This window comes from Semicossyphus pulcher, unplaced genomic scaffold (genome assembly GCF_022749685.1).
Source record: "Semicossyphus pulcher isolate SPU_LCO1_2020_fin unplaced genomic scaffold, fSemPul1.0.p SCAF_17, whole genome shotgun sequence".
Taxonomy (NCBI): Eukaryota; Metazoa; Chordata; class Actinopteri; order Labriformes; family Labridae; genus Semicossyphus; species Semicossyphus pulcher.
In genome coordinates this window covers 14,234,813-14,255,636 of record NW_027211681.1, presented here as the reverse complement: position 1 = coordinate 14,255,636, position 20,824 = coordinate 14,234,813, and the positions used below count along the sequence as shown (strand labels likewise).

The 20,824-nt window shown below is 44.6% G+C and overlaps 7 protein-coding genes and 1 pseudogene across 7 annotated transcripts; 4 read left to right on the top strand and 4 right to left on the bottom strand.

The window, feature by feature from the left end:
• The first annotated feature begins 29 nt into the window (after positions 1-29).
• On the top strand, positions 30-13,814 carry LOC138594299 (histone H2AX-like). Its single transcript, XM_069665361.1, has 3 exons — positions 30-409; positions 12,606-12,624; positions 13,428-13,814. The coding sequence occupies exons 1-3, from the start codon at positions 30-32 to the stop codon at positions 13,812-13,814; spliced, it is 786 nt and encodes a 261-aa protein (XP_069521462.1).
• Positions 2,300-2,887, bottom strand: LOC138594571 (histone H1-like). The gene has a single exon (XM_069665706.1). The coding sequence runs from the start codon at positions 2,885-2,887 to the stop codon at positions 2,300-2,302; it is 588 nt and encodes a 195-aa protein (XP_069521807.1).
• LOC138595253 (histone H4) lies at positions 6,100-6,411 on the top strand. Its single transcript, XM_069666615.1, has one exon. It carries the CDS (start codon positions 6,100-6,102, stop codon positions 6,409-6,411), a length of 312 nt encoding a protein of 103 aa, XP_069522716.1.
• Positions 8,465-8,833, top strand: LOC138594548 (histone H2B 3-like). Its single transcript, XM_069665681.1, has one exon. The coding sequence runs from the start codon at positions 8,465-8,467 to the stop codon at positions 8,831-8,833; it is 369 nt and encodes a 122-aa protein (XP_069521782.1).
• LOC138595254 (histone H4) lies at positions 9,703-10,014 on the bottom strand. The gene has a single exon (XM_069666616.1). The coding sequence runs from the start codon at positions 10,012-10,014 to the stop codon at positions 9,703-9,705; it is 312 nt and encodes a 103-aa protein (XP_069522717.1).
• On the bottom strand, positions 12,659-13,069 carry LOC138594936 (histone H3). The gene has a single exon (XM_069666226.1). It carries the CDS (start codon positions 13,067-13,069, stop codon positions 12,659-12,661), a length of 411 nt encoding a protein of 136 aa, XP_069522327.1.
• A 1,172-nt stretch (positions 13,815-14,986) lies between the features above and the next one.
• Positions 14,987-15,616, bottom strand: LOC138594547 (histone H1-like). Its single transcript, XM_069665680.1, has one exon. It carries the CDS (start codon positions 15,614-15,616, stop codon positions 14,987-14,989), a length of 630 nt encoding a protein of 209 aa, XP_069521781.1.
• Positions 15,617-17,085: 1,469 nt separating this feature from the next.
• Positions 17,086-19,067, top strand: LOC138594416 (uncharacterized; annotated as a pseudogene).
• The last annotated feature ends 1,757 nt before the right edge of the window (positions 19,068-20,824 follow it).

Sequence of the window (20,824 nt, the reverse complement as noted above, 5' to 3'; positions counted from 1 at the left end):
AGTCCCGACTCTAGAAAGCAGACTAGACCATGAGTGGAAGGGGGAAAACCGGTGGAAAAGCCAGAGCTAAGGCAAAGACCCGCTCTTCTCGTGCCGGACTCCAGTTCCCAGTCGGCCGTGTTCACAGGCTGCTGCGCAAAGGTAATTATGCCCAGCGTGTTGGTGCCGGCGCCCCCGTCTATCTGGCGGCTGTGCTGGAGTACCTGACCGCTGAGATCCTCGAGTTGGCCGGAAACGCTGCTCGCGACAACAAGAAGACCCGTATCATCCCCCGTCACCTGCAGCTGGCTGTCCGCAACGACGAGGAGCTCAACAAGCTGCTTGGCGGAGTGACCATCGCTCAGGGCGGCGTGCTGCCCAACATCCAGGCTGTGCTGCTGCCCAAGAAGACCGAGAAGGCCGCCAAGAAGTAGAGACCCACAACCGACTTTGAAACACACAACGGCTCTTTTAAGAGCCACACACACCGACAATAAAAAGCAAAGTTTCTCATGCAGGCCCTACCCATCTTTCAAAGTGATAATAAATCTCTGTGTCACGCACACGCGCGCGCGCGCGCGCACACACACACACACACAGACACACACACACACACACACACACACACACACACACACACACACACACACACACACACACACACACACACACACACACACACACACACACACACACACACACACACACACACACACACACACACACACACACACACACACACACTCAAAACAGTTACTGAGGTGGTATTGTATTGTCCACTCTGTCCGTTATTATTGTTTCAAACTCGCGTTCACTCGCATGACAGGATTTGTCTTGCTATATTAACATTTTCTAAAACAAAGTCCCATATCTGCCCACTGGAAGGGGAAGCTCTGCCTCGGCATTTACAGTGTTTGATTATAATCAGTTCATACATTTAGCACTTTTAACAAGTGGGCATTTGCGAATGCAATTATGCATTACAAAACTTAAAGCAGAAAAGAGAACATAATAAAAAAAGTCTGTTTCGTGTTTTTTTGTGAAACATTTTTAAAGACAAATGAATAAGTACATTTTAAAATGGATTTTAGTTCAGTGTCAAGCTTCAGCATTTACAATTGCAATTTTTGGGATATCTGTATTTTGCCACGAGGACACAAAGGGACGTTGTGAGTCGTCTTTAAACACTGATGAGGACGGACATTAAGGCTGAGCACGTGGAAAACGGCGGCAGTTTATGAGGAGCACAACAAAGGTCGACTACACGACGGTCCTGAAATAAATAAGTTGTTGCTAACTGAAACCCAACAGCATGTCCTCTATTGCAGTGTTCTGTTCTGAGGTAGACTACATTTTAATACGAAGCTGATTTATAAATGTATTATGAGTGAAGATGCCCACTTTGCATTAACCAGAATCAATGATGCAACAGAGAATATAAAGCTAAAACAAAAAACACCAACAGGTCCTGTTAATGATGTGGAGAAAATTTAAGCTAAATGAACACAGAGGACTAAATGTATTAATGAATAATGTGCATTTAATAAAGTAAATCTATTATATTCTTAATATATTTAATACAAACTTACTCGTCATGTCTGTAAAAACATGTGAGAAATATAATCAAATAAATGTGGGCCTATGGGGGTAAATTCATACTTTTGAATGTTTGCACAAGCGAAGCTGTGACCAAGTAAACCGGATCATCAAAGTAACCCAAAGGTCCTTTTCAGGAATAAAATACTTCATGTTTAAATACATGAAGAAGAAAACATTAATAAAGCACAAAGATGCAAAGATCAGATCGAAATGAGTCTGAAGAAAGTGTCTGAACCTTCTGAAGTCTGTTTATTTGTCCTTCTTTGTTTTTGCAGCACTGAAAAATGTTATTGTCTTTATATTTGTTGATCTTTCTTTGCTCACTATAGTAAACACAACAAACAGTCTGTTTTTTTATTGTTAATGATGTAAGATATAATTTCACTGTAATGATCAAAATTTAGACGAGCAGGTAGGCGAAGAAAATTAATAAAAAATATTGCCAATTGAATGAGCAGCAATAAACTCTTCAGTTAGAGATGTGTGTGGCTCCCAGTCCTAATACATTTATGTTATTATAACAATGAATACACGTTATTTGTGATACATATTTAACATGCGGACATAAGTAGTGATTGGAAACATTTATGGATAGCATATTAAAGGATACTTATTTCTATTAAAAACACACGACAGATATTCCGAAAGAGGAATGGACTTTTAGTGAGAGATGTGTGTGGCTCTTAAAAGAGCCTTTTGTGTTTGTTGAGGCGCTGACAGCTCACTTCTTCTTGGGTGCTGCCTTCTTGGCTTTGGGCTTGGCAGCCTTCTTTACGGGGGCTTTCTTGGCTGCAGGGGCCTTTTTCTGCACCTTCTTGGGGCTCTTAGCGGCCTTCTTGGGGCTCTTGGTGGCCTTCTTGGCCGCTGCGGGTTTCTTGACCGGCTTCGGGGACTTCTTAGCGGCTGCTGGCTTCTTGGCTGCCGCTGTCTTGGGCTTCTTGGCCGCCGCTGCGGGTTTCTTGGCTTTAGGAGCGGCTTTCTTGACCGGCTTCTTGGCCTTCACCTCGGTCTTCTTGCTCATCTTAAAGGAGCCGGAGGCCCCGACGCCCTTGGTCTGGACCAGGACCCCTTCGATCACCAAGCTCTTGATAGCGGTTTTGACGCGGGACTTGTTCTTCTCCACATCGTAGCCTCCGGCAGCCAGAGCCTTCTTGACGGCAGCCGCGGACACGCCGCTCCGCTCCTTGGACGCGGACACAGTTTTAACGATGAGCTCCTTGACGCTGGGGCCGGCCGTCTTCGGCTTGGAGACCTTCTTCTTGGCCGCTTTGGCCGGGGCGGCGGCGGGAGCTGGAGCTTCTTCTGCCATTGTTTTCTCGGAGCTTCGTTCACAACACGGAGTGACTGAACTGATGGAAAGTCCTGCACAGGAGGCTGGCCTTAAACACACCATGAGAACCGTGGAGACTCAACCATGTGCCTCCTCAGAGCCGCCTGAATGCCGGGCCTCTTGTGTTTTCTCTTCCCCGATAAAAGAGTCCAAACTAAATGTGGGAGCCGTGCTGAAGGCTGACAGTGAAGCAGCAGATAGCGGACTTGTGTCTCTATATATTGAAGTCATGTTGAGCTCTGCTGCTCGCTGCTTTTTCTCTGTGGAGCCTCCAAACCTCACACATTCACCGCCGTGAGCAGCACTGCTCAGCGGCTTTTCGCGCTCATTTCTCTCCTAAAATGATTTAAAATCCATCAGAGCTCTGTGAAAAGTGGTTTTCCTGCTGGCCCACATGTTTGTTCAGGGACTCAAAGTAAAAACAACCATCAGCTGATGATCAGTTTGTGATTACATCAACTTCTTCTGGTCACAGCAAACACACTGATGATGGCTGAGGCCAGGCTTCCTGTCAGAGCTGCTCACTGTGTCTGTGGACATTTCCTCAACTTAAATAAGAGAAACAAACTATATATTTATATTTATATGTTTATAATAATGAACACTTAATGTTCCACTGTTAATTAATCAACACACTGACCAATGTCAGCTGTATGTGAAGCACAGAACCTGATGTTGAACAGCTGCAGCGCTGAAGAGGCTCTGAATGTGACTAAAAATGCACTTTTAACATTTCATCGATACATTATTAATAATTTAAAGTATCAAACTTCATGTTTCCACAGAATGACATAAAGAACGAGGTTCAACGAGGAAGATCAATAATATTTAAAGGTAAAGGCTTAAAGATGGAAAATGTAATTGTACAGTGAAGTGTGATATAATTTAGAATCAGTTTCAATCTCTTTCATTATAAATGTTAAATGCCGTCCAACAGCGCAGCAGGACGCTTTATGTCTGATTCAGTCAAAGGTACAGTCTGTGCATAAGAAGTGTTGAAGTTATGTTTCAGGAAAATAATTGTTTTTCATTCTTGATTCGACTTTGACATATTTGGAGGTGTAACTGTTCTTTTGTTCTCATTCTGTCGATGCTCTTGTTTGTTTTGTGCGGAGTGTCTCGTGAGCCCATGTGGGCTGGGCTCCTTTTTGTGCAGAACACGATGAAAAAAACTATATAACTAAACAGATTTATCCCTATCAATATTTATATTTAATCATTCAAAATATAATGTGACTCTAATATTATTCCTACATTTTTCCTTTCTTAAACTTTTAATCAGCGCCAAGCAGAGATTGGTCATCTGAGTCAAAAGCTTTAGTTCAATTAAAAATAAAGATGCATTATGTTGTTGTTGTTGTTGTTGTTGTTGTTGTTATTATTATTATTATTATTATTATTATTATTATTATTATGATGAACATTGTTATTGTTATTATTATCATAATTAAATGCAGAAACACTAGTTTTAATAACTATAGGAAGTGGCCGTCGCTGTCCGAGGTGCTGAACTGACAGTAACTGTTGAGCTCAGTGTAAGAACAGGTTTCTCTGCTGCTCTGAGCTGCAGCTGTGATGAAGCCAGTTCAACACCTCAAGACTCGCAGGACAAGAGGACAGGAAGCTCCACCTGCAATCACCTGGGATGGAGCCACGTTAACAGAGTGTCAAGTCATTTTGTTCTTTCTTGATGGGATCCGATGGCCGATTGTTGAATCTCTACCGTAGTTCCCAGAAGTTATCAACAAATATAATCATCAGAGCAGAGTTGCAGCAGAACAGACCGTTTGTGATGCCCCATGATGCACTGGTGAACAAGTTTATGGATATATCACAATTCCATGCAGTAAGCAGAGAGAATACAGAGAGATTTGATCCTTCATAGATTTTTAAAATGATATCATCTGCTATGATTTTTGTAACATGTCCTTTAAAATATCAGGTCATATGTAACAAATATAGTTATATATATATATCTCGAAAATGACATCACAAAATAAGAATTCAACCTCACAAAAACTGACTCATCAGGACCTTATCTGAAAATGTGCAGGACATGACACATCTGTACAGGAAGGGAAAGTAGTTTAAAGTTGTTTTTTTTTCTTTTGTAAATGTCAGACTGAAAGGTGAAGATTACTGACGGATCCTACTGGAAATTACAGTCTCTGATTATGTAAAGAGAGAGAAATCAAAGCGAGTTTGATCATTGATGATTTTCCACTGTTATACTGCACATGGTTACAAACTTTATCACATATGATTCTCATTCCAGAAGAATAAACTTGTTAGCAGCGCAAGTTGCTGTGTTGGAGATGATTTAATCTAGGTTTGGTATTTGTGTGTGTGTGTGTGTGTGTGTGTGTGTGTGTGTGTGTGTGTGTGTGTGTGTGTGTGTGTGTGTGTGTGTGTGTGTGTGTGTGTGTGTGTGTGTGTGTGTGTGTGTGTTTCTAATGTTGGTTTCCAGCTGAAAGATAAACTAGAACACACTCAAAAGCTTTTTTCATCATCTCCTCAGCCTCATGGGCACGCTGTTTATCTGCCTTGCACCGCTCCCAGCATCTGTTTAATCCACTACATGAAGCAGCAATCCGGGTCTTTATCCGTCCCTCCTGATTCACAGGAGTATCACAGAAGTATAACCCAACAGCAAGTGTATGAAATACACAGCAGGCTGGAGTTTCTGTTTGTAGGAATAGTATACACGTCAGAACCTACAATTACAGGGGGAACATATATAGGGAGGGACCCGCGAGATGTAAACAGGAAGTTAAATAAAGTTGCTAACAGCTACACTGGTATCTCTCGTCGTCCTTGCGGTACCTGAAGGTCTCATGTTCCACTGTTAGCAGAGACAGAAAGGCAGACGGCTGTCTCATGAACAAGTCCTCCACATGTTGAAAACATCAGTAGATCTACAAATGACATTTTACTCTTCTAAAAACATTATTGCTAAAGACAGCTCAGTAGAAATTGGATGTTTGTGGGGACGCGATGTTAGCATCACTAAATTGGAAGATCCTGAACTGAGGATGACGATAGAGAGGCAGCTGTGTATGAGGAGAGAATCATCGACTGCCAGGAAAGAAGAAGGGTCGGACCATGTCTTCTATTAGGTCCTCAGACAACACATATATGGCTGTGAATCGGTCCAAGCGCATTATTCGTCTTGTAACTATCAACACGCGACCATGAGTGGAAGAGGAAAAGGCGGGAAAGGACTCGGTAAAGGAGGCGCTAAGCGTCACCGTAAAGTCCTCCGTGATAACATCCAGGGAATCACCAAGCCCGCTATCCGCCGTCTGGCTCGCCGTGGTGGAGTGAAGCGCATCTCCGGTCTGATCTACGAGGAGACCCGCGGTGTGTTGAAGGTGTTCCTGGAGAACGTCATCCGTGATGCCGTCACCTACACCGAGCACGCCAAGAGAAAAACTGTGACCGCCATGGATGTGGTGTACGCTCTGAAGAGACAAGGACGCACTCTGTACGGCTTCGGAGGTTAAACATTCACTGTCCTACAACAACACAAAGGCTCTTTTAAGAGCCACACACTGAATCAAATGAGAGCGTGAACTTCCTGATGATGACGTCAGTCCAAACACAGCATCAATATAAGTGCTTTAGAACAATAGTATTAAGTCCATGCACAATATCAAGTGAAGTAAGATTACTTTGGTGGGAATTATTTTCATCACTAACACTAAAGTAACTTGGACAAACGCAACAGCACAGGACCTCCCCGTGACTAATTGCTCACAATTCTGAATCTGTTATTACAGAACGCTTAATAAGGATAAAGACATATTTTACTTTGTGTTATCAACACTTTTATTTGAGTAGCAGTTTCCCCTGTGGGTCCTGTAAACAAAACAAGTAACTTTATTTACATTAGAAACGGGACCTTAATTAACATAGGCGAAAACAACGGTATGAGCCATTCATGTTTTACTTACATAATGCAGGCCTACTCATGGCCTACATGAGAAGTATGACTACATTTTATTTCAAAGAAAATTAAGCAGAAACCAATAAAGAGCCTTTTGTCGCCATGTGTTAAATTAGGCCGACTTAAGTGTGTGTGTTTACTTTAAGTACAGAGTATAACAAACTAGGAGTCTTAAAAATCACTTGTGCAGTTTAAGTAGTCTTAATTTTTGGTCACACTTTGGTTCTTGTTTGATTGTTGCATCTTTATTAAGCAGGGTGACCATGTGCAACATACATGAATCTCAGTTAATGAGAGGAGATGCATTGCACCAGATTTAGCTGATTAGCTCATTTCCATCGGCAGTCCCTGGGCAGGTAGACACACAAGCGCCAAGCCGTCGGGGATGTCATGTCACTTATTTAAAGCTAAAGTTTTGTGTCTTTAATGTGATCCAAATGTTACATTTATTAATTTGATACTTGAATATAACTTTTCTATAAAAGGCCGAGTCTCGCTCTCAGTGACGATCCTGCCTGCTGAACATTTAGATAGAACAAACTTCAGTTCACTTCTGACATTTGTTGAAATCATTTTTAATGGAAAGTTTTCGTTGATTTAATTCTCTTATTTGAGATTCAAGGTTTTAACCCTTTGTGTTTGATCCCTTTTGCTACTGAAGCAGGCTAATGTTTCCCCATCATGTCGGCCTTAGACTGATCAACTCATTTAATTGTTTCTTTGTTCTCGAATAAAAATGTTGACGTCTTTGTCTATAAAACGGTTAAATTATGGCTCCTGAAATAAAGAAAATTATTTCTTTTGTGTGTTTGTTTCAGTCCTTGTACTAGACTAGCCTGGACTAGTCGATACCTCGGTCCCCGCTCTGTCTTTGGGTACATTATAAGAGAAGGTGGATCAAGCTATTGTTGTATGTCCCTTTACTTTGCTCCCTACTGACTAGATGAGAAATGCTTGAATTGTCCACATTTGAAACATAAAAATGATAGACATGTCATTAGCGCTTCCTCGTGTTGTTGCTGGTTTATGACGAGACAAAGACGACTCCATGTTTAACCAGAGAATGATTTAGGATATATCTGACGGAGCAAGTCTCTCATCAACCTGTCCGCATCTGAATCAAACAAGTGAGTCTCTCGTATAAAGGTGATGTGGGCTTCTTGGGCTTTGTGATAAACAGTTCTCTTCATTCTAGAGTGTTTACAATCCTGGACAAAATCCTTTTATAACTCTCCTGATCAATCAAGCTTTATACTAGAGATGTCTGCTGCTGATGCTATGTTGTGCTTGATTAGTGACCAGCATCGGTCGGTCTACACTACTTCTGATGGTAAATTGAGGCATCACTATACACTGGGGATTATTATATTACTTAAGACTGACACAGACATAGGCTACAAAATAGTTAACTCACTCTAGTTACTCACTGTAGGGTTGGCGGTAAATGATTTCGGACAAAGCCTCCCCCCTCTGGGTGCTCGGACTGTGCGCACACATCTCAGCCAATCCCGCGAAAGCAAGAGCACGAGCTTATTTGCATCAGGCACGTACATAAAGAACGTCCCGACACTGACAATCCCATCTGTCTCAGAAAAGTTATCCGAGCAAATATGCCAGAAACCGTCAAGGCGCCCAAGAAGGGCTCAAAGAAAGCCGTGTCGAAAGCAACGAAGACCGGCAAGAAGAGGAGAAAGACCAGGAGGGAGAGCTATGCTATCTACGTCTACAAGGTACTGAAGCAGGTCCACCCCGACACCGGTATCTCCTCTAAGGCCATGGGCATCATGAACTCCTTTGTGAGCGACATCTTTGAGCGCATCGCCGGTGAGGCCTCCCGTCTGGCCCACTACAACAAGCGCTCCACCATCACCTCCAGGGAGATCCAGACCGCCGTCCGCCTGCTGCTGCCCGGTGAGCTGGCCAAGCACGCCGTGTCCGAGGGAACCAAGGCTGTGACCAAGTACACCAGCTCCAAGTAAACCCGCAGATATCTGCTACAACCCAACGGTCCTTTTCAGGACCACCCACTACGAAACTACGAGCCTTATTCTATACATTTGATGATGATACTGTGTCCCTTCAACCGAAGAACGACGGCCTGTCTAAAGAAATGGCCCGAAAGTTGCACGGTCTGTCTGCTGCTCCGTAGAGCCACTGTTTGTGTGGGAGACCGGGAGTCATTGCAAAACACTTGATTCCTTCAATAAGAATCAAGCTAGTGAGAAAACATACTCACTAGGCTTCTCTCTCTGCCTACAGAAACAGAGTAGGATCCCTGCACCGAGTTTAACTGAATATTACCTCCAATTTGAATTGTGTTAATCAGTTAACATGTCCTATGTTAACTGTCTTATAACATGTCTTATAACATTTCATACAAGCTTAGACCGTCCGTGACTCAATCTATTTGAGTAAAATTAACTTAATTCAAATACAAAGAGCTTCCACAAGAAGTTGAATAAAAAAGATACCACATATGTTACTATAATGTTTCAATAAGTTTATTCCTTAAATTTAAAATATTTTGCTCACTAGTTAAAATAGTGCACCTTAAAATATGACGTATTTCAATTAAACAGTTGTCGTGAAAATGTTTTGCCCACAGTCCCTCCTACTTCTCCTTGTAGCATGTGTTTTTCCACTAATAACTTTAAATTATTATGTGCCCACATACTTGCTAATCTTTTCATTGGTATGTATCCTTTTCACTTCACCGTAAATTTGAGCACTTTGGTCGCCCCACTATATTGAACAATCGCAGTGATTTAACGATCAGACAGGAATGACTCTTCAGGTAAAGTGCGTGGCTCTTAAAAGAGCCTTTGTGTTGTTGTAGGACAGTGAATGTTTAACCTCCGAAGCCGTAAAGAGTGCGTCCCTGTCTCTTCAGAGCGTACACCACATCCATGGCGGTCACGGTTTTTCGCTTGGCGTGCTCGGTGTAGGTGACGGCATCACGGATGACGTTCTCCAGGAACACCTTCAACACACCGCGGGTCTCCTCGTAGATCAGACCGGAGATGCGCTTCACTCCACCACGGCGAGCCAGACGGCGGATAGCGGGCTTGGTGATTCCCTGGATGTTATCACGGAGAACTTTACGGTGACGCTTAGCGCCTCCTTTACCGAGTCCTTTCCCGCCTTTTCCTCTCCCACTCATGGTCACTTGTTGATAGTTTCAAGACGAATAATGCGCTCTGACCGATTCACAGCTATATATCTGTTGTCTGAGGACCTAATAGAAGACAGGGGTTGACCCTTCTTCTTTCCTGTCAGTCGATGATTCTCTCTTCAGAGCATTAGCGCCCCCATTGACCAGCAGCTTGAATCAGGGACAGCATGTCTCCTGTAAAAGTGACTGAGCTCCACATCGTCCTGTGGTAGAAGAAGTCTTTAGATATTTGACTTCAGTAGAAGTTTCATAACAGCAGTTTAAGAAAAACAAGTAAAAGTTTGACATCATATTAAAACTACTTTAAACATATTTCCCTGACTTCATACAACAGCCTTTCTATTTCCATCCTCATTTCAGGATCTTACAATCAGTTAGTGATGCTGACATCATGTCTCCACCAACATCGAACTTTACTGAGCTGTCTTTCGCAATAATAATGGCAGAAAATTAAAATGTCATTTGCAGATCTACTGATGTTTTAACATGTGAAGACTTGTTCATGAGAGAGCCGTCTCTCTGTCTGTCTCTGTCTGAGACCTGTATTTCGAACACTTTTTATTTTCTCCCTCAAACAACTTTTCTTCTGCTATTCACAGAGTTAGTGGGGTCAGGATCTGGAGGCCTGTGTCTCTAACATCTGGAGTTACAGTATGTTTCTTATATTCTTTCATCATCATCATCATCATCATCAACAACAACAACAACAACAACAACAACAACAACAACAACAACAACAACAACAACAACACAAAGGCTCTTTTAAGAGCCACACACTGAATCAATAAGAGCTGATTTCCACGTTGTAAAACAAAGCAAATGTCTAACTGCTATCTTAAATGATATGAAGATTGAAAATGAGGTGCCAACTTTTCTGAATGTAATTCAAGTTTTCTCGAGTCATTTCTGTGTGATAATGGGAAAAAAAACGGGCAACTCAAGGTCCTTCTTCGGTGCTTTCACTTGATCAGGCATTTTCTCTTCATAGGAAATTCACCTTTCGAATGAGTCTATCATGAATGGTAGACTGTGCTGTTCCTCTCATCAGACTGTGTTTCAAAAAACAGCCACTTAAGTGCGAAACAAGGTGGTGTCTGACTAAAGCCCCTTTCACACTGCCAGTTCAAGGCTGGATTATTACGCGGAGCCGGCAGGGCGGAACAGCACCATGTTTGTCTTTGAAGCACATGCTGTTTGTTCACACCTCGCGCACACTTTGCTTCTGCAGCGCCTGAACACACGAGTAAAAACACACGCTGGGGCGGCTTTACGCTGCGGTTGCTTGGTCCAATGTAAAATGTCAACGGCTGACATGACAGCGGAGCTTCGTTACAGTGCTGAGGCGGAACCGCAGTGTAAAAAGGCTTACATTTTGATTGTGATAAAGTTTTGGATTAACAAATTGTGATTTACTGATCATGTACATTTTAGGATCACTGAAAAACAATGTGAGCATGATGATAGAGAAACGTGCCTGTGTGTGTCTTTATCAGATCTTTAGTCTGAACTCAGCAGGGAGGTTGTGTCCTGCATAGTTGTCTTCCCTGAACCTCCTCCTTACAGACCTGCTTTATATCAAAATATTATTTGCAATGATTTGGCATTCAATAAACTAGAAATGGATTGATTGGTTGACCGTTCAGTGCTTTGTTATTTAGTGGCCTAAATTTGCTGTTTTTTGACAAATCCATGGCTCTGTCCTTGGTGCTGAAGTTGCAGAGGGATTAGTAATTGTGGCTTTTTCTCTCAATCCTGTCCTTCTGTCAGTTCAATCTTGATTTATAATGTTACATAAAATTCACCCAATAAATGCTCTATTATTATTCACATCATATTATTATTATTATTATTATTATTATTATTATACTACAGTGAAACAGTTATGCGCTAAAGTAGTGTCAGCCTTATGATTAAGTTTCACGTAGCAATGTGAACAGTTGCAGGAGAGCAAGATAATCAGAGACACACTGCCTGTAATAACCCGAGAATAATCCTGACCATTCAGTTGTGTTTTGGGGGAGCCATGACTTCAGAGGGAAAATGGTTCTGCTATAACGGAGGAGGTTGGGTTAGCGGTTAGATTTAACTTTAGGTACCCCAAACGAGCCCTGAATATCAGCTTGTTGTTTTGGGCAGAAAAGGGTTCTGAGGACGACATTGTTCAGGTAGAGGCGAGAACGGTCCAGGATGAGGAGGTGTAAGTGATCTGGCAACGATAAATGGATCCCCTTTTTTATGATAAATGGAGGAAAACAAAACAGACGGACTGTTTTTGTAAATTAGACGTCTGGTTTATGCAGCATGCATGCATGTGTTGACAAAGTTTTAATAAAAATAGGGTAGCCAAATCGTTGATTCTCTGAGACATTAGCCTTTGAATAAGAGCACAGCCTGCTTACACGCAAACATATATGGTATTCTTCCATGCGTTAAGTCTGGTCAGGGTGGGAAATCGTGCATAAACGGACAGTGTGAAGGCTTTTAGCTTAAAAATTATGTTTAAAAGGTGCAGTTTAAATTGATAAAACTACTGAAATGTTTGAACACACGCAGCAGAGGAATGATCTCTTGAGTCAGAGTGAGGTGGCTCTTAAAAGAGCCGTTGTGGTTCGTTCGTGCACCAGCAGACAGTTTAAGCTCGCTCTCCGCGGATGCGGCGGGCCAGCTGGATGTCTTTGGGCATGATGGTGACCCTCTTGGCGTGAATGGCGCACAGGTTGGTGTCCTCAAATAGGCCGACCAGGTAAGCCTCGCTGGACTCCTGTAGAGCCATGACAGCGGAGCTCTGGAAGCGCAGATCGGTCTTGAAGTCCTGAGCGATCTCTCTGACCAGGCGCTGGAAGGGCAGCTTGCGGATCAGCAGCTCCGTGGATTTCTGGTAGCGACGGATCTCTCTCAGAGCCACGGTACCGGGCCTGTAACGGTGAGGCTTCTTCACGCCGCCGGTGGCTGGGGCGCTCTTACGGGCAGCCTTGGTGGCCAGCTGCTTCCTGGGGGCTTTGCCTCCGGTGGACTTACGAGCGGTCTGCTTGGTTCTTGCCATCGTCTCTTCTTTCTCTGAACAGGAGAAAAGTGTAGCAGAGAGAGAAGACGCGCTCCTCTTAAAGTGGAGGAGCGGCTGCGAAAGGGTGACGCTGGTTCACACCTCCGGACCCTGATTGGTGATGGACTGCTGCGGGAGCTCAGCCCCGCCTGGAGGAGCGACTCACCACCTCAATCCCCGCAGCTTATTGGAAGAAATTTGGTCCGAAACTGGGCGCAGCCCCCACTCTCTTCTCCGCTGAAAGCCTCTTTTCTGGTTGGTCCGGCAGGAACCCTCCCGCGCGCCTCGGCATATAAAGGAGGGTTAAGTCCGTCGGACGTATCATTTCTCTGAGTCCCGACTCTAGAAAGCAGACTAGACCATGAGTGGAAGGGGGAAAACCGGCGGAAAAGCCAGAGCTAAGGCAAAGACCCGCTCTTCTCGTGCCGGACTCCAGTTCCCAGTCGGCCGTGTTCACAGGCTGCTGCGCAAAGGTAATTATGCCCAGCGTGTTGGTGCCGGCGCCCCCGTCTATCTGGCGGCTGTGCTGGAGTACCTGACCGCTGAGATCCTCGAGTTGGCCGGAAACGCTGCTCGCGACAACAAGAAGACCCGTATCATCCCCCGTCACCTGCAGCTGGCTGTCCGCAACGACGAGGAGCTCAACAAGCTGCTGGGCGGAGTGACCATCGCTCAGGGCGGCGTGCTGCCCAACATCCAGGCTGTGCTGCTGCCCAAGAAGACCGAGAAGGCCGCCAAGAAGTAGAGATCCACAACCAACTATAAAACACACAACGGCTCTTTTAAGAGCCACACACACCGACAATAAAAAGCGAAGTTTCTCAAGTAGGCCTACCCATCTTTCAAAGTGATAATAAATAACTGCTCATCAAACATTCAATTTACAAAAACAAAAAACACACTTGGCCACGAGGACACAAAGGTACGTTGTAAGTCGTCTAAACTTGTTGAGGGGAATTAAGGCTGAGCACGTGAAAAACGGCAGCAGATTATGAGGAGCACAACAAAGGTCGACTACACGACGTTCCTGAATTAAATAAAAGTTATTGCTAACTGAAACCCAACCGCATGTCTGAGGTAGACAACATTTTAATACGAAGCTGATTTATAAATGTATTAGTGAAGATGCCCACTTTGTAGTAAAGTAAATCGATTATATTCTTAATATATTTAATACAAACTTACTCGTCATGTCTGTAAAAACGTGAGAAATATAATAAAATAAATGTGGGCCTATGGGGGTAAAATCGTACTTTTTGAATGTTTGGACACGCGAAGCTGCGACCGAGTAAACCTGATCATCAAAGTAACCCAAAGGTCCTTTTCAGGAATAAAATACTTCATGTTTAAATACATGAAGAAGAAAACATTAATAAAGCACAAAAATGCAAAGATCAGATCGAAATGAGTCTGAAGAAAGTGTCTGAATCTTCTAAAGTCTGTTTATTTGTCCTTCTTTGTTTTTGCAGCACTGAGAGATTTTATTGTCTTTATATTTGTTGATCTTTCTTTGCTCACTATAGTAAACACAACAAACAGTCTGTTTTTTATTGTTAATGTTGTAGGATGTAATTTCACTGTAATGATCAAAATTTAGACGAGCAGGTAGGCGAAGAAAATTAATAAAAAAATATTGCCAATTCAATGAGCAGCAGTAAACTCTTCAGTTAGAGATGTGTGTGGCTCCCAGTCCTAATACATGTATGTTATTATAACAATGAATACACCTTATTTGTGATACATCTTAAACATGCGGACATAAGTAGTGATTGGTAACATTTATGGATAGCATATTAAAGGATACTTATTTCTATTAAAAACACACGACAGATATTCCGAAAGAGGAATGGACTCTTAGTGTGAGAGATGTGTGTGGCTCTTAAAAGAGCCTTTTGTGTTTGTTGAGGCGCTGACAGCTCACTTCTTCTTGGGTGCTGCCTTCTTAGCTTTGGGCTTGGCAGCCTTCTTTACGGGGGCTTTCTTGGCTGCAGGGGCCTTTTTCTGCACCTTCTTGGGGCTCTTAGCGGCCTTCTTGGGGCTCTTGGTGGCCTTCTTTGGGCTCTTGGCTGCCTTCTTGGCCGCTGCGGGTTTCTTGACCTTCTTCGGGGACTTCTTAGCGGCTGCTGGCTTCTTGGCTGCCGCTGTCTTGGGCTTCTTGGCCGCCGCTGCGGGTTTCTTGGCTGCGGGCTTCTTGGCTTTAGGAGCGGCTTTCTTGACCGGCTTCTTGGCCTTCACCTCGGTCTTCTTGCTCATCTTGAAGGAGCCGGAGGCCCCGACGCCCTTGGTCTGGACCAGGACCCCCTCGATCACCAAGCTCTTGATAGCGGTTTTAACGCGGGCCTTGTTCTTCTCCACATCGTAGCCTCCGGCGGCCAGAGCCTTCTTGACGGCAGCCGCGGACACGCCGCTCCGCTCCTTGGACGCGGACACAGTTTTAACGATGAGCTCCTTGACGCTGGGGCCGGCCGTCTTCGGCCTGGGGACCTTCTTCTTTGCCGCTTTCGCCGGGGCGGCGGCTGGAGCGGGAGCTGGAGCTTCTTCTGCCATTGTTTTCTCGGAGTTTCGTTCACAACACGGAGTGACTGAACTGATGGACAGTCCAGCGCAGGAGGCTGGCTTTAAACACACCATGAGAACCGCGGAGACTCAACCCTGTGCCTCCTTAGAGCCGCCTGAATGCCGGGCCTCTTGTGTTTTCTCTTCCCCGATAAAAGAGTCCAAACTAAATGTGGGAGCCGTGCTGAAGGCTGACAGTGAAGCAGCAGATAGCGGACTTGTGTCTCTTCATATTGAAGTCATGTTCAGCTCTGCTGCTGGCTGCTTTTTCTCTGTGGAGCCTCCAAACCTCACACATTCACCGCCGTGAGCAGCACTGCTCAGCGGCTTTTCGCGCTCATTTCTCTCCTAAAATGATTTAAAATCCATCAGAGCTCTGGGAAAAGTGGTTTTCCTGCTGGCCCATATGTTTGTTCAGGGACTCAACGTAAAAACAACCATCAGCTGATGATCTGTTTGTGATTACATCAACTTCTTCTGGTCACAGCAAACACACCGATGATGGCTGAGGCCAGGCTTCCTGTCAGAGCTGCTCACTGTGTCTGTGAACATTTCCTCAGCTTAAATAAGAGAAACAAACTATATATTTATATGTTTATAATAATTAACATTTAATGTTCCAGCTGTATGTGGAGCATAGAACCTGATGTAGAACAGCTGCAGCGTTGAAGAGGCTCTGAATGTGACTAAAAATGCACTTTTAACATTTCATTGTTACATTATTAATAATTTACCAGATTAAACTTCATGTTTTAACAAAAAAACGTCATTTGAGAAAATATTTCGACAGTAGGATTCAAATCTGCTGGTTTGATGCTCCACAGAATGACATTAAGAACGAGGTTCAATGAGGAAGATCAATAATATTTAAAGGTAAAGGCTTAAAGATGAAAAATGTAATTGTACATTGAAGTGTGATATAATTCAGAATCAGTGTCAATCTCTTTCATTATAAATGTTAAATGCTTTCCAACAGCGCAGCAGGACGCTTTATGTCTGATTCAGTCAAAGGTACAGTCTGTGCATAAGAAGTGTTGAAGTTATGTTTCAGGAAAATAATTGTTTTTCATACTTGATTCGACTTTGACATATTATGTCCCAACACGACTGCCAACGGGATTACTAGTTTAACGGTCCACAGATTGAGCTGATCACTTGATCGCCGGGCACAAATTTTTCTGTGTCGTGTACGGAACCCCGATTTCTTCACCATTGAAATCAAGGGTTTCACGGAGTAATAAAGAAGCTACTTTTACTGTCTCCATACAGCTAACTGTAGCTCACCTGTTAGCCTGTTACCAAACAGTAGCACCAAGCACCTTAGCCAAGCTAGCCACCTTCCTAGCATTAGCTAAGCCTGCCTCCACATTTACAGTTACAGCAATGAGCTAGCCTCCACACTAGCATCCCGCATAGCTAATCACTACTTCGGCTACAGTTCTGACATCGTCTCGCTCACCATGGCTCAGTCGAAGCTCATTGTACCGCCCGACAGCGCACAAGCCACACCACTACTCACGCCTGTGCTAGCAGTTAAACCCCCTCCACAGGACTGTGTATGCGGGGCTAAGATATCGGCTATGGACACTCACCCACCAAAGTTGCGTGCCTCGGAGTGCAGCACGCCCGGGCAGCGCTGGATATACCAGGCTCATGTGAGCACTGTAGCCGCTTCACTCTTAAGAGTCTCGGCCGGAGGCTGTCGCGCCAGGCAAGCCTCAGTATCCAAGACCCGCTGTTAGAAACGGCGGCGACCCCGATGGAATATCATGACTCGGCCACGCCAGGTACGAGCTGGGGCAACACTCCTGTGCCCGAAGAGTTTGATGATTGCATGCCAGCGTGTAATTTCAGCTCGCTGTTAGGCGATGACGGAGAGTCTGATAACTCGGACGTCTCGCCCGACATTCTCCTCTCTGAGGGAGATGATGATCACACACCGCTCCTACACAGGGGGGCACAAATGCACCCCCAGTGGCAGGGGCTACTGTGACAGCAACTCTTTCTGCAAGGAAAGAGAGCTGGCAAAGGTGTGGAGCATCCGCTTGGGTCCTCAGGACAATAAACAGAGGATACGGGCTCCAGTTTGCTTTTGCCCCACCCAGCTTCACAGGGATTGTCTTTTCCCATGCGCAGGGGAAATCAGCACTGATACTCAAGGAAGAGATATCATTGCTGTTGAAAAAAGGAGCAATGCGAATTGTGCCTCAAGAGCAGAGCCAATGCGGCTTCTACTCAAGGTATTTCCTCGTACCAAAAAAGGGGGGGACAGGGCTCTGCCCGATCCTCGATCTGCGGGCTCTGAACAGACACCTAAAGTCATACAAGTTCAGAATGACACACGCTGCACTGCTGCGTTTTGTGAACCCCAGCGACTGGTTCACTTCAATCAATCTGAAGGATGCATATTTTCACATACCAATATATGCTCCTCACAGGAAATTCCTGAGATTTGCCTTCCAAGACACAATCTACGACTATATGGTTCTGCCTTTCGGGCTTTCCCTAAGCCCTCAGGTATTTGTGAAGTGCACAGAGGCAGCTATTGCTCCTCTCAGACAGCAGGACATACGCATAGCCATGTACATCGACGACTGGCTTTTGGCTGCAGAGTCCCACCAGGGGGTGCTAGAGCATACAAGGTTACTCCTGCAACACCTGGAGAGCTTAGGGTTCAGAGTGAATCAGGAAGAGTGTGCTGACTCCAAGTCAAACAATCTCTTTCATTGGTCTGTCTCTGAATTCGGTTTCACTCAGAGCCCACCTGTCAGCAGAGAGAGTGAAAGCATTTTCAGCATGCCTAGCCCTCTTCCGCAGGGGAAAGTTGTTACCCTTCAGGACATGCCTACGTCTTCTGGGACTGATGGCATCAGCCATAGTGGCTATACCATTAGGCCGTTTGTACATGAGGGGTTTTCAACGCTGGGTCGCATCCCTCGGGCTGGATCGTTCACTTCACAGGAATCGTTTTGTGTGGGTTTCAGTAGAATGTGTGGCAGCACTTCACCAGTGGAAACTCCCCCTATTTTTGACACAGGGGAGTCCAATGGGACCTGTCCTATCCAGGAAAGTGGTCACGACAGACGCATCCCTGCAGGGGTGGGGGGCCACCCAAGAGGGCAGATTGTGGGTGTGGGCTAGAGCCTCTTCCACCAGGTCACTATATGATTGCAAATGGCGTGTGTTTGAGGACTGGTGTTCAAGGTCACAGGAGGTGCCTTTCCAGGTCTCAGTTCCTATTATTCTCAGCTTTCTGCAGATTCTGCAGAAAGCCTTCTCCACCGTTAAGGTTTACTTGGCTGCTATTGCAGTATGCCATGTAGGTTTTGGTGGTAAGGCTGTGGGACAACATCCCCTTGTCAGCCGTTTTATGAAGGGTGCTCGTCGCCTGCGTCTGGTGTCCAAACAGCTGGCCCCATCATGGGATTTGCCGAATGATTAATTGCCGAATGAATTAGATCAGGTCGATCTTGAGGTTTTATCACATAAGACGGCCGTGTTATTGGCACTGGAGTCTGCTAAGCGGGTCAGTGATATCCAGGCATTTTCAGTGCATCCTGACTGCCTTCAGTTTGCCACAGGACATGCATGTGTGGTGCTAAGGCCAAATCCAGCTTTTATACCAAAGAATCCTACTTTGGTGTGTCTTCCACTTGACCTAGCTGCCTTTTCACCTCCTCCTTTTTCCACCTCGGAACAGAAGAGGTTACACAATTTGTGCCCAGTGCGTGCCTTACGCATTTATGTGGACAAAACAAAAGGCTTTAGGAAAACAAATCAGCTGTTTGTGTCATGGGCAAAACCTCATACTGGTAAGCCTATTACAAAACAACAGCTTTCTCATTGGATAGTCAGGGCCATTTCTATGGCCTACAGCAGCAAGGGGCTTAAAGCCCCAGCTGGTTTACGCGCTCACTCCACAAGGGGGATGGCAACATCCTGGGCCCTGTTTAGAGGCGTGTCTATCCAAGATATATGCTTTGCGGCCAGTTGGGCTTCACATCATACCTTTGCAAGGTTCTATGTACTGGATGTCACTGCTCTCTCTTTAGCGCATACTGTGCTGAGTGTAGGCTCCTCTGAGGGCCATGAGTCGTCAGCCTAATCATTGGCAGTCGGTCTTCAAGATAAGCTTGTCTGGCAATACGGGAGTCAGTATATCCAGATAGTGAGATACAGAGCGAATGTTTGAAAGAGAACTTTAGGTTACAAAGGGAAACCCGGTTCTCTGATAACATGAGTGAGGTTTCTCACCAGACCACCCTCCTTGCCTGAAGCGAGAAAGAGGTGTGCTTATTTTGAATGATCTGGTGAGACTGCATCAGCCCCTTTGCAGGGAGAGGATGTCCCTCCTCTTGCTGCAGTCGTCACGACTGCCAGCCAATGTGGCTGGCGTAATGGTATATGGCTTCTGAGGACTACGCAGAGGGGCGTACCCCATAGTGAGATACCTCACTTATGTTATCAGAGAACCGGGGATACCTTTGTAACCTAAAGTTTCTTGTTCTCTTCTCCTGGGAGTCTTGTGTGGCTGTCGCTGTCTGAGGTGCTGAACTGACAGCAACATGCTGTCTGTCCTGTAACTGTTGATGAAGCCAGTTCAACACCTCAAGACTCGCAGGACAAGAGGACAGGAAGCTCCACCTGCAATCACCTGGGACGGAGCCACGTTAACAGAGTGTCGAGTCATTTTGTTCTTTCTTGATGGGATCCGATGGCAGATTGTTGAATCTCTCCAGAGTTTCCAGAAGGTATCAACAAATACAATCATCAGAGCAGAGTTGCAGCAGAACAGACCATTTGTGATGCACCATGATGCACTGGTGAACAAGTTTATGGATATATCACAATTCAGTGCAGTCAGCAGAGAGAATACAGAGAGATCTGATCCTTCATAGATTTTTAAAATGATATCGTCAGCTATGATTTTTGTAACATGTCCTTTAAAATATCAGGTCATATGTAACAAATATAGTTTTATTTATATATATATATATATATCGAAAATGATATCACAAAATAAGAATTCAACCTCACAAAAATGTGCAGGACATGACACATCTGTACAGGAAGGGAAAGTAGTTTAAAGTTGTTGTTTTTTCTTTTGTAAAAGTCAGACTGAAAGGTGAAGATTACTGACGGATCCTACTGGAAATTACAGTCTCTGATTATTTAAAGAGAGAGAAATCAAAGCGAGTT

Coding starts and splice junctions, on each gene's coding strand:
- LOC138594547 (XM_069665680.1), bottom strand. CDS start 15,616: ATGGCAGAAGAAGCTCCAGCTCCCGCTCCAGCCGCCGCCCCGGCGAAA.
- LOC138594299 (XM_069665361.1), top strand. CDS start 30: ATGAGTGGAAGGGGGAAAACCGGTGGAAAAGCCAGAGCTAAGGCAAAG.
- LOC138595254 (XM_069666616.1), bottom strand. CDS start 10,014: ATGAGTGGGAGAGGAAAAGGCGGGAAAGGACTCGGTAAAGGAGGCGCT.
- LOC138594548 (XM_069665681.1), top strand. CDS start 8,465: ATGCCAGAAACCGTCAAGGCGCCCAAGAAGGGCTCAAAGAAAGCCGTG.
- LOC138595253 (XM_069666615.1), top strand. CDS start 6,100: ATGAGTGGAAGAGGAAAAGGCGGGAAAGGACTCGGTAAAGGAGGCGCT.
- LOC138594571 (XM_069665706.1), bottom strand. CDS start 2,887: ATGGCAGAAGAAGCTCCAGCTCCCGCCGCCGCCCCGGCCAAAGCGGCC.
- LOC138594936 (XM_069666226.1), bottom strand. CDS start 13,069: ATGGCAAGAACCAAGCAGACCGCTCGTAAGTCCACCGGAGGCAAAGCC.